The following is an 11,629-nucleotide window of genomic DNA, read 5'->3' as shown; positions in this document are numbered from 1 at the left end:
CAGCAACAACAGAGCCTAATAAAATCCCACCCCCATCCCCTCTCCCCGCGCCGATCCCCGCCGACTGGACTGCTTGATCGGTTTAGATCGCGCCGCCGTCTCCAACAAGCAGCGTGAACTGGAGAAATTGGGGGCTAGGCTAACAAGATCACGCACATACAGTAGGGGGGTTTTTTACCACTTTTTACCACTTTGCGAGAATTGGACTAATGATTACTCTACTACTACTGCTGCACGATAACTACTTCTGCACGATATAATACCCCCCTACAACAGCCAAATACAGGTAAGTAAGTAACCACCTCCGCCCTGACCGGCTCTCATCTATCCCCCAATTTATCCGCTCCGCGCTCCGCTCCGCTCCCCGGTAGGCGGAGGAGGCAGGGGAGGGAGGAGGTGGATGCGCAATTCGATAGTGCGTCACGCAACTCCCTGGGTGCCGATGTGCCACTGTCCGCCAACCAACCAAGCAGCTCGCAGAAGTTCATTTGTATTAACAGAAGCCAAGAAGGGAGAGAGAGGTACGTATCAGACTTGGCAGCGCTGCACAGTATTTTACAGCTGTATACACCAATCCAAGCTGCTGGTTGGGATTGTACGAATAGACGAACTGGGATAAAACTATAGACCAGGATTCGTTAATATACCAGGATGGATGCCGTATGCCGTATGCTGGATACTGTAGGTGCGGGATAGACACACTCGGATGCAATACTCGCACATCCTATGATCGCCGCCACCCATCCCATCCATCCATCCTGTAGCGCCGCCCTGCTGGTCCTCCCACCCCTGCGCAGCTGATCCGCTGCCGCGCCGTGCAGGGGTGGCGTTCGGGGGGGAGGAACGTGCTGCCGGTGCCGCTGGGGTACCGCCAGTGGGACCACCATTGGTACAGCTCCGGCTGTGTGGGTGGCTGAGGCCTGTATTTTTGGGGGGGGCTCCTCTCTACTTGCTTGCTGGTGTATGCTGTGGGCTTCGCTCGGGGTTTGCTTTCTTTGGGTTTGCTTGATGGGGGCAGTTAGCTGGAGGAGGGAGGAAGTGCAAGGCGGAGCAGCTCCGGATTGCTGGGGAGGGGAGCTGGGTATGACGCGCGTTGGTGCTGCGGAGTGTGCGTGCGCGTACTTTTCGTAGTAGTGTTATGGGGGTAGTATTATGGTGTCCTTGGATTGAACCAGCATAGCCCAGCGCGCGTAATAATAACCTTCGCCATCCAGTCCGTCGCGAAACAGCGCCGCCGCCACTGTGTACTGCAGACCGCGATCTAAACCGATCCGCGCCGGCACCAGCTCTCCAGGGAAACAAGCTACAGCAGCGCACACTACAGCCCAGTACCGTGCAGTACAGTACATACAGTAACTCGCAAGGGCATGCAAGGCGAAATCGAGGTAAGGTACAAGCACGCTTACCCGCGCAAAGACCAAGTAAGGCAAACATCCCTAATTTCCCTCCTCGGCAGAGCCAAGGGGAGAGCCAAGATCATGCACCCCACCTCTCCTCCGATGTTCATGTAGCCCGGGGCTTTGTACAGGGCAGAGTAGAGGAGAGAAGTCGCGAAATCCCAAAGAAGAGATCCCGTGCCTGGCGCGCACAAGGCGCGAGGCGTCAGAGTCTCGATTGGGGATGGTGCCGGTGGTGATGGATGGGGGGAGGCGATAGTTTTGGTAGCGTTGGGGTAGTGTGGGTGTAGTTTCAGTAGTGTTGGTAGTGTTAGCTAGTACTGTTAGTACTGTTAGTAGTCCCAATAGTGTTAATAGTGTTAATAGTGTTAATACTCCCAGTACCTCACTCCTAGTCCAGGTCCCAGCACTCCTGACGTCGCCGCCCCGCCACCGGCTGCATGTCTCATATACCCGCCCATAGCTTCCTCCCGCTCGATCGACGCTGTCGGTGCGTGTGTGCGTGCATCTGTCCATCCATCGGTCGGTGGAGAGGGGCGCCGGTGATGGCGCTGCTGATCCCCGAGGAGGCGGCTGGGCTAGTGGTTTTGAGGCGGGGGAGCGCGATGAATTGGGCGCCGTGAGGCTGGATGGGGATATGGGGATGGGGGTGATGGGGCTTGGCGGAGGTGGCGCCGCGTAGAACAGGTGACTTGGTTTGGAGGTGTGGAAGTGGAAGAGATGCGATGCAGGGGGTAGGGGGGCGGCGAGGAGGTGAGGAATGGAAGGGGATGGGAGGGGGGATGTGTCGTTTTCTGACTGATGATGCGGGAGGAAGGGGGTTAGGGGCGCGAGGCTCAGGGCGCGCTGGTTTTGTTTTTTTTTTCCCCCTGAGTTCGGCAGGGAGGAAAAGGGGGAGGGAAGGGGAGAGCTTGGTCCAGTTCAGTTCAGTTCAGTTGAGAGTTCAGTTGAGTCGCCCAGTTCAGTTCGGGCTCGGTGAACTGAGAAGGTCACAAACCCTCCCCGTCCCCTTAATCTTGCCCCCCTTCACACCCTCCCTTTCCCTCAAAAAGACCACATTTTCACCCTTCGCTCCCCTTTTTTCTCCCTTTCCTACCACATAAAATTTGTTCAGCCTGACCACCATCTTCGTCCTGCCGCCTCTCAGCCGCCCACACGCGGTCTATCCCCAAAACAGCCTCGCCGCCCCCTGTACTGCTAGAGGTATTTGTCACGCTCCTCCGGTCAATTGGCTTCGGAGTCCGTGCGCTTGCTTCGGGCGCTAGTGGTGATACGCTAACCAGAACTGCGGTGTCGAGTACCTCGAGTATAGAGTATAGCTATAGCTAGTACTGGATACCGTAGAGTACAAAATTGCAAAATACTTGATGGAGTACTTGATGCAATACTTTGCTGCAAAACCCCCCTGTTCGATCCTGTCCTGGGCGGGTGGTACAACACTATTATACTTGTCCCGAATAGTCACCGGTACCACAATGGATACAAAGAGTACAATGTCGTCCAACCAACTGACTGGGAAATCCACTAGCGGCTCGTAGCGCTGTCTCATCTCCGGCGGGCGCGATCGCGGATGGTGATATGGGATCTAACGGCGCCCGCCGTCCGTTCGCCGCGGGGATGGGGCACGGAACGGGTGGGGCCGCCGGTGGGCGTTGTCTCAGAGGTTATGTTGGAGCGGGTCGAAGGACAAGGACAGAGCACCGCAGCTTGCGTTTACCTTGGGAAGGTAAGGCCAAGCTCGGGAGCTTGGAGGTGTGGCTTGGGATAGCTCGGAGTAGCTCGGAAAGGGGGGAAGAAGGGAAGGTTGAGCCGGGAGGAAGGGGGGAAAGGGATTCGGGCGTGATGGGATGGTGATATCGGAAAAGGTGATGAGAAAACAACAGCGGCGAGAGCCAATGGCGCGCACACCTGCCAGGCACGAAGACCTATCTCTCCAGGTTCAGATACCAATCCAGACCTCTCCCCGCCCACCACCAGCAGGTCCATGACCGAGACACAAGAGTAGCACCGCAGACCCGCCACCACCGCCCTCGGAAACCCACAGCTACACAATCGTCACACCAGCACCACCCCCCGTCCCCCCTCCCATCGCGATCGAGCAGGTGAGCGAGACAGCGCAGAGACAGCTCTCGAGACACACGCCCGCCGCCCGCACACCACGCACAGCACCGCACGCGGAGTCTCGCGGGAGAGAGACAGAGCAGGACCAGCGCGCGGAGTAAGCTCTGAGACCAGCTCCCGCATCTAAGGTCGACGCGATCTGGGTTTCCGTGGAACTGAGTCCCGCGAGTAAGGCTACAGTAGCGGCCGTGGGACGGCACCTCCCATCATCGCACGACGTTGAGACCTTCCAGCCCGCCCATCCAGAGGCCCAGCCAGCCAGATGCCCAGCTCGGGTGCCAGCGGGGATAGAGCTAATCCCTCCACCACCCCTCACGTCACGTACTGTGCGACAACAGGAGGAGTACAGGACCGGAGGTATAGTATGTCTCATCTACAAACTCTCATCTCCTATCTCCCCTCTCTTTCTCGACCTCTCGCCCCCTTCCCCTCCTTCTCTATCTTGCCCTCCCAACCTCCCTCGCCATTGGCGTGACATCACGTTCCCATGCAGCACTGTCGTCACACCGTTTCCGAGGCAGGGGAACGTGTGCGCGACCGAGACATTGCGCGAGTGGTCTCACCGGCGAGCTCTGTGGTGCGGTGAGACTACAGTGGGGTGGATGGTTGGGACGCGATGGTTGGTGCTGCTGCTGGCGGTCGCGTAGCCGTGGTGCATTCGATCTGCGTCCTCGTTCTCGACAAGGCATGCCCCGTGGGCGGGGGCGTGCGCGCGACGAACGTTGGGAGAGACTGCGATGGAATGGAAGGAAATGAGGACTACTCTACGACGTCTCTGTCATATCTCAACTTCCCAGACGGAAAGTGTCATGCTGTGAGCCCGATCCGCTGGCTCGGCTTGAGCTTACCCCTCCCGAGCGGAAGGTTTTCCTTTTTCCTTTTTCCCTACCCCCCCTTTCGCGCGACCCGATCCCCCTCCTCGGAAATACCACCCACAAAACCATCTCGTCGCACAATTCCAACACCGAGGGTTCCAACACAAAGGAACCCCCCGTCTGTCCTTTGAAACCCCTCCCCCCAGCTCCCCTCGTAGCACACCGGCGTCCCCAAGTCCAAATCCCGACACGCTACTCCCGTCACACACCAGGCTGGCCGGAAAGACACTTTCCGCGCGCCGTTGTGTTCGCAGCGCTGAATCACACCCTATCTTGCCCTCCCCTCCTCCGGTGGTCTCGGCAGAAAGTGCCGTTGTCGGGGCGTTGATGTTGTGCGAGGAATGGTTTGTAATGTACGCCTGTTGTCTGTTTGTCTGTTCTGCTGTGCGAGTTCCGGTGATGAGGGTCGGATCTTCTTCCGGAGGGCTGGAGGGGATTGTGTGAGGGTGCTGAGGTGCTGAGGTAATGTGTGTTCCTTCCGCTTGGGACTGAGAGGTGGCACGGCAGTGCTACTGGGACTTGAGAGCGTGCTAGGACTGGTGGGACTTGACGATACTGGATAGGACTTTATACTACCAGATAGGGCTTGATAGTACCAGGGAGGACTTGATAAAATTCTATAGAAATTAACAGGCGATTTACTCCTACCCTCATCGCCGGGTCTCCGGGCAGTAAACGCCCTCGTATCGCACACCATGGCTTCGTGATAGCTGAAGTTGCAGATGCGGTGGCGGTGTTGCACGTTGTCGTGATGGGGCGGGGTGAGCTGTGGTGGTCGGCGTGCTCGGTCATGTGGAGTCGCGTTGGTTTGGGTCGCAGCTGTAGGTTTGTTCTTATTTTTGCTTGGTGGAGAGGTGTCAGGATGACGGGAAGCTTGTTTGTTTGAGCTGGTTTGGGGGCGGAGAGGTGGATGCGGGTTGAGGTGGTGATTGTGCAGTGGAACCTTGATATAGTGGTGCTTGATAGGAATAGATGGCCTATAAGAATCAGTTGTCTGGCCACGATGGTTATTATGGGTTGCGATGCAACGTTTTGGGGCATCCGCGTAGACTGTAAGTTCTGAGGACATTTTGGGGGCCCGGTTGGTGCTTCGGCACATTCTCTGTGAGGTTTTGGGTGCGGCACGAGTGTTAAGAATCGTGGTATGAGATTACCCCTGAGGCCAGATTTTCTGGTCAAGGAGGGTTTACGTGTGCCAACACACGATATAGAGCTATTATTTTGTTATAGATATTATTGTTTCTATATAAGTAATCTATTGTAGTAGAAGAGATACAATTAAAAATAAAAGTTGGCTTTATTGAATTTTATTTTCTCGTTTTTCTCGTTTTTCTCGTAAAAAATAATCAATCTGAAGGTATAAGTTATAAACGAGAACAATAAACCTCACCACCCCTTGGAAACTGCATTTAACTATCATCATGATAATATATTATGGCTGGAAGTTCTATTATTGCAAACTAGCAATTCAGATTCCTGAGAAGAAACTTTGCCAGTTTTAGTTATTCCCCTGAATAAGTGTGGGGTTGATATTTCTTTCGGGTATGCTCAGCAACAAACCGACATGGACGCTACTGCGCCTCCACCTTTCTCTTTATCATCCCGCAAAAGCTCTCAAACAAGACGCTATCATCCCCCTTCAGCCATCTCACCACAACCTCCGTCTCTGCTGGCTTCTTCTCCTCCTTAGGCACCCCCCTCACATAAATCCTAAACCCAAACGCCATCTCATCCCCCTCCTCCTCCATACCCCCTCCCTTCCTCCTCGCAGCCCTCGACCACGTATTCCTCGCCACAAACCCTACTCCCACCCCACCATCCGCATCCCACTTCCACTTCCCCCCCAACCCCGCAACAGCTTCATCCACCCTTCTCCCCACCTTCTCCGCTTCCACTACAACCTTGACAGCTACCGCCTCGCTGGGAAACGGAAGATCCCCCCCCGCCACACCCACCGCTCCCCTTGCAACCCGCACCGCGGGTCTCCATCCTACCCAACTCCATCCCACAACCCACCTCTTCGTACGTCCCTGGACCAACTCTCCCACAGCCCAATTCTTCACCCCTTTCTCCTTCAACTCCTTAATCACAGTAGATACGCTCCCCAACTTCCCCAGCTGCGCCGTGAACCATCTTACGCGCTGGCCTAGCGGGATAGACTCAGCGATCATGCGTGCGACGAACGCAGTTTCGCCGCCGGGAGTAACCATTTCTGACGGTGCGCCTGTGCAGACGCTGGATGGGGGACGGGATTTCAAGGAGGCGGAGGCAATAAGGTCAGCAGGGGATGTAAAGAATGGGGGGTTGGTGAGGGTGAAGTCGATTCTGGGGGATATATCAGCTTTACATGGTCGAGGTACGGGGGAGAAGAGTTCACGTGTCAAGTCCCAAATCATCGAGTGGGAGCAGAGGACCATCCGGTTCGGTTTGGAGAAGCCGAACGCGGTTTGAGAGGTTGTTTTGGGTGATATTTTTGCGGGCGAAGGTGAAGCTGTGGGGGTCGGTGTCTGCGTTTGTTAGGTTCCTCGTGACATTGGGAATTTGGGTTGGGTTGAGTGGGAAGGAATACCAGTGCAGGCGAAGCGCCAGGTCGGATAGTGCGAGCAGCCGAGGAGGGGGTAGATGGCACTTGCTCCAGTGCCGACGTCGAGGCCGATGACGGGGCGGGTGGGGTCGTGGGTGTCGTCGAGAGAGGGGGTGGGAGTGCTGGTATCGAGGAGGTCCTGGATCCACAGGAGGTAGTTGAGGCGGTTTGGGACCTGGGCTTTGTGAGTATGATGGGGGCGTATGTGTTAAGGGAGGAGGATACTAACTGCGGGACATAGTCTGTCAGGTGGGAGGTCGAGCTTCAGGCCAAAGTCTCGTTTTAGGAGGGACTTGGTGAGTTGTTGGACGGATTCGGGGTCGCTGAAATCAACTTGGCCATTTGGCTTTAGACTGAGGGGGAGAGGTTTAGTGGAGATGCTTGAAATAATTGGAACGCTTTGAAATGAAGTATTGCAACTGGCAGATAGTAATCGAAACACACTTACATATTCTTGAATTCGGCATCTTGGGACGCCAACTCTGTGAAGTCGACGTCCTTTTTGTACATATTCTTATCAGAATCCATAGCTCGTCACCTAGGTAAAATAACGTTCTGCCAATTAACAATACGTCAACCTGGTAAAATTGAAGTATTTCTATTTATGAACTCGTCCAGATCCATTGTTGGTGTGTTCGTAAAAGCAAACGCCGCATGTCGGTGATATCTCGTTTCATTGTGGCCTAATATACAAGGCAATAAATTGCAGCCTAACCAGTTAAATATACCCCCATCCTCCCTGTTATAACCACCAATTCACCAATTCACTTCAAGTTCTAGATCAAATTACTCTCTCATTCGGGAAGAAGGAATAATTCCACGTGACAGCCCATAGATAATCCAGCATGATATGGAATGCGTTAGCCGTCATTTGTTTGTTGATTGATCGTTTTATCTTTGTCTCCGTTTGTCAATACAACCCCCAACATTCACTGTCGAAAGCCAGAGTGACTTTCATACTTCAATATCTACACCCGACGATATAAAACTCGAGAATCCATTTATAGTCACCAAAAGACCAAAAACCCCACCAAAGCTTGTACTCGAAACTCGCCATCACAGCTCCTTACTTTTTCTCCGCAACACGCTGCCCTTTCCAACCCCTTCCAACCCTTTATCGTTCTCCTCAGCCAACCTCTCGAAGATGTCATTCTCGACACTGCCGCCTGAGATACTTCTCTTGATCGCCAGACAATTAGAGACGGAGAAGGATATTTCTTCACTTATGGGGACCAGTGCACGAAACTACCAACTTCTCTTCTCGTTTCTATATGAGCATACGTCCAGTTCTACTCGGGGTCGGCATTAATATCATGTGTCGGCGATGATTATGAAACAGGTGTGAGGCTATTACTCGAGTTTGGCGCAGACGCGAGGGAGATTAATGGGGTTTATGATACCGATTCGAAATTGCTGCCAGAAACCCCAGTTGGACCTTTACATTTTGCCAAAAGCGTGGCTATGGCTAAGCTACTTCTTGAGGATGGAGCTGACGTGGACCATTCACCTAGTCAGTGGGGTACACCACTGCATGCAGCAGCAGAGAGGGGTGATATTGAAGTAGCGAAGTTCTTAGTTGAGAATGGAGCGGACGTGGACAACTCAAATGTCCGTGTAGCAACTGCATTGCATATTGCTGTTGATCAAGGCGATCTGGACATGGCTACGCTCCTACTTGATTACGGGGCTGATATCGATTGCGATCTGGACATGGCTACGCTCCTACTTGATTATAGGGCTGATATCGATTCTTCTGATATAACCGCTAGCTGGGAAATATGCGATTATTTCGGAACCCCTCTTCATTTTGCCTGTTTGAGAAGCAACGAAACCGGCATTTCCATGATACAACTTTTACTTGAGCGTGGTGCAGATCTTGAAGCGATGGATATCCATTCAGCAACCCCTTTACATATTGCCGCCGCAGAATGCAGTCTATCTATTGTAAAGCTACTTCTCGACCACGACGCGCCAGTCAACATACGAGACGAACTGGGGATAACTCCTTTGTTTAGGGCTGTAGAGCAGCCAGATCCATGCGCAATATTTCCGGATCCAATAGAACGGCCAGATCTGGACATAGCAAAGCTCCTCCTCGACCACGGAGCATCGATTAACATACAAGACAACATGGGAATAACTCCCTTGTTCAGGGCTGTAGACCATTCAGATTCAAGTATAGCCAAGCTTCTCCTCAATCATGGTGCACGAATCAGTGCGGAGCCCGGCGAAGAAGACTTCAGGAGCCCATTACATCACGCTGTAGCTTTTGGTGTTTTAGACACGGTGGAATTGCTCATTAGGCATGGTGCTGAAGTCAACAAGCAAGACGATAACGGCCGAACTTGTCTGCATCTTGTGGTAGACAATATCCAACCAGCCATTTTGAAGCTCCTTCTTGACCATGGCGCGTTGGCCAACATGCAGAATATCAAAGGGTCTACTGCATTACACGATGTAGTAGCAAGGAAGAGTTTGGCCACAGCGGATCTACGCCTCATTGGCCAGGGAGTATCACTCATACCAGAGGATGAATCAAGACATATTCGCTGTGAGCTAGTTTGGAGACGGGATGATTTGGTTAGCGCGAAGCTGCTCATCGATCACGGAGCTAGTTTGGATATCCTGGATACCCGGGGTAAATCAGCCTTTGATTACGCCGCGGAAAATGAGAAATACTTCGTGCCAAGTCTATTTGTTGGCCAACATCCTAGTTGTGACGACCAACCTAAATAGAATGGCCCTCGGGGGGCCTTCTATGACCACGAGAAAACAAAAACGGGCGCAGCATTGGAGGGATCTCGATTGTTGTTGAATTACAAGAACTGCTGGATGATAGTCGCGGTGATCATGGTTTTCTTCCGTTGTAACAGATCATCTGCTCATTGCTTGGTATGAACAGCGCCGCTGGAGTTGGTAGAAGCGGGCATTGTCAGGAGGTTGGCTTCATGGCTATGCGAGCGGTGTTTAGGGAAACTACTCAATCTGAGTTTCGACGGCAGTGGTTTGTTTGTCCTGCGGATACTTGTTCATGCTTTGCTTAGTATGAATCTTAGCCTGGAGTTGGTGGGAATTGGCATCATTAGGAGTTTGGCTTCATGGTTATGAGGACAGTTTTCTAGGAATTAGTTGACATACAGTCAAACCCCTGCATCAGAATTACACTCAATACAAACTCTTGACTTATAAAAATGCATTGCCGGGCCCTGTATAGATATTAGCCTGGAGCGAGGATAGATTTCGGAGCACGAGATGGTATGGAAATAAAATATCATGGGTCATGCCTGACGAAAAATGCAAGCTACCAGTGCTTTTCATTGCTTCATATATATGCTAAGGCCGTTACCGCTAATCACAGCACTTCCCAGTATAAATTTTCCACCCCCGCGTCACCCTCACCCTCCCACAATCTACCACTTCGCCTCTGGCCTATCCAGGAATCCCTTCAGAATAGCCACCTGGGTCTCCAGCGCCTTCAACCACACCGTCAGCCCCTGGTGCACCGCCTCTTGGTCGTCCCCAAGCTTCACGTAGAAGTCCTTGCGGTACGGGCACGCCGACATGGCAGCGCTGAAGATGGGCTTGACGAGGAAGCTGTGGTGGGGCTTGAGGGTCGAGCCGTAGGCGTTGCGGAAGGAGACGGAGAGTTCCTCTGTGGAGAGTTGCACGTTTTGGGAAAGAGCGATACAGGTGAAGTCGAGGCCGCTGGTCGGGTGTTAGTACGCGGTTCCTAGGATTGGGGCCAGGGGAGGGGTGACAAACCGGACGAGCCAGATCAGGCCTTCAGTGGCGACGTGCTTCTTGGTCTTGAGCTCGTTGACGACGAGCTCTTGGAGGGTCTCGGACTCGAGAGGGGCGGCGAGCTGGCGGTCGCGGATTTTCTGGTGCGGGGTAAGTATCTTGAATGTCTTCCGGGGGCGAATAAGGGATAATTCATACCTTGATGTTGCCCAGCATGTCGTTCTTAACGGGCTGGAAGGCCACGGAGCCTAGAACATCTAGAAATGGGGTATCAGCAACTGAAACGGATTGGGGGAACGGTGGAGCGGGGTACCAAAGAGGGTGGTGAGGGACTCGGCGGCCTCGAGGAATTCGGAGGTGTTGATGGCATTCTCCTTGTCCTTGTTGACAGTAACGTCAACGAAGGAGCGCTTGATTGTGTCGAGGAAGTTGGGCATTGTGGCGGTGGTGGATGGAGGTTGGTGGTTGTGGTAGTCGTGGAGGTCGTGAGAGTGGACGGTGAGATGGTGGGGTTGGAGGTCTGGGGATGCATGGATGCCTGAGATTTGGGATGTGGGGACGCCGTCTGAGGGGTCACAGATGGTTAGCAGAGCCAGCCACGTCGTTAGACCCGTGAGAACGAACACCAGCCACATTATAGGACCTTTAAAAGTGGAATTTTTGTTATATTAAATATCGGGCTGACCGACTCTGCTTGCTGGCTGGTTGGACAGTCACTGTTTGTTGTTGAATGGTTCATGATCAGATTGATGTTCCTGGCGAGCACCTGCCGCTGTAACTCAGGATAATCCAGGTACAAGCCCATATTTTTATTTATTTATTTACTTACAGTATCCACGAGAAGGTATAGGACAGCAAACAGAAATAAATGCATATATGAAAATGAATAAGTAAACAAATGCAAATATGTC

At 53.0% G+C, this 11,629-nt stretch overlaps 3 protein-coding genes across 3 annotated transcripts; 1 reads left to right on the top strand and 2 right to left on the bottom strand.

Annotated features, from left to right (window-relative positions):
- Positions 1 to 5,787: 5,787 nt before the first annotated feature.
- On the bottom strand, positions 5,788 to 7,603 carry VE01_01427 (uncharacterized protein). Its single transcript, XM_059463358.1, has 5 exons — positions 7,426 to 7,603; positions 7,207 to 7,330; positions 6,963 to 7,152; positions 6,771 to 6,900; positions 5,788 to 6,718 (listed from the first exon to the last, which is right to left on the bottom strand). The coding sequence occupies exons 1-5, from the start codon at positions 7,503 to 7,505 to the stop codon at positions 5,965 to 5,967; spliced, it is 1,278 nt and encodes a 425-aa protein (XP_059320018.1). The 5' UTR covers positions 7,506 to 7,603; the 3' UTR covers positions 5,788 to 5,964.
- A 518-nt stretch (positions 7,604 to 8,121) lies between these two features.
- Positions 8,122 to 10,229, top strand: VE01_01426 (uncharacterized protein; the record flags this gene model as incomplete). The annotated part of the gene is made up of 2 exons (XM_018270948.2): positions 8,122 to 8,263; positions 8,317 to 10,229. The coding sequence occupies 2 exons, from the start codon at positions 8,122 to 8,124 to the stop codon at positions 9,711 to 9,713; spliced, it is 1,539 nt and encodes a 512-aa protein (XP_018133996.1). The 3' UTR covers positions 9,714 to 10,229.
- Positions 10,230 to 10,252: 23 nt separating this feature from the next.
- On the bottom strand, positions 10,253 to 11,201 carry VE01_01425 (uncharacterized protein). Its single transcript, XM_018270947.2, has 4 exons — positions 11,032 to 11,201; positions 10,917 to 10,975; positions 10,740 to 10,858; positions 10,253 to 10,682 (listed from the first exon to the last, which is right to left on the bottom strand). The coding sequence occupies exons 1-4, from the start codon at positions 11,153 to 11,155 to the stop codon at positions 10,388 to 10,390; spliced, it is 597 nt and encodes a 198-aa protein (XP_018133995.1). The 5' UTR covers positions 11,156 to 11,201; the 3' UTR covers positions 10,253 to 10,387.
- Positions 11,202 to 11,629: the final 428 nt, after the last annotated feature.

This window comes from Pseudogymnoascus verrucosus (genome assembly GCF_001662655.1).
Source record: "Pseudogymnoascus verrucosus strain UAMH 10579 unplaced genomic scaffold scaffold_4, whole genome shotgun sequence".
Taxonomy (NCBI): Eukaryota; Fungi; Ascomycota; class Leotiomycetes; order Thelebolales; family Thelebolaceae; genus Pseudogymnoascus; species Pseudogymnoascus verrucosus.
This window is presented reverse-complemented; position numbering and strand designations above follow the sequence as displayed.

Excerpts from the sequence above, each read along its gene's own strand:
- VE01_01427 (XM_059463358.1), bottom strand. The coding sequence starts at position 7,505 with ATGGATTCTGATAAGAATATGTACAAAAAGGACGTCGACTTCACAGAG. Across the intron at positions 7,331-7,425 it reads GATGCCGAATTCAAGAATAT|TCTAAAGCCAAATGGCCAAG; the intron begins GTAAGTGTGTTT and ends TCTCCCCCTCAG. Across the intron at positions 6,901-6,962 it reads CTGGCGCTTCGCCTGCACTG|ACACCGACCCCCACAGCTTC; the intron begins GTATTCCTTCCC and ends TAACAAACGCAG.
- VE01_01425 (XM_018270947.2), bottom strand. The coding sequence starts at position 11,155 with ATGCCCAACTTCCTCGACACAATCAAGCGCTCCTTCGTTGACGTTACT. Across the intron at positions 10,859-10,916 it reads ACATGCTGGGCAACATCAAG|AAAATCCGCGACCGCCAGCT; the intron begins GTATGAATTATC and ends ACCCCGCACCAG. Across the intron at positions 10,683-10,739 it reads GGCCTGATCTGGCTCGTCCG|CGGCCTCGACTTCACCTGTA; the intron begins GTTTGTCACCCC and ends ACACCCGACCAG.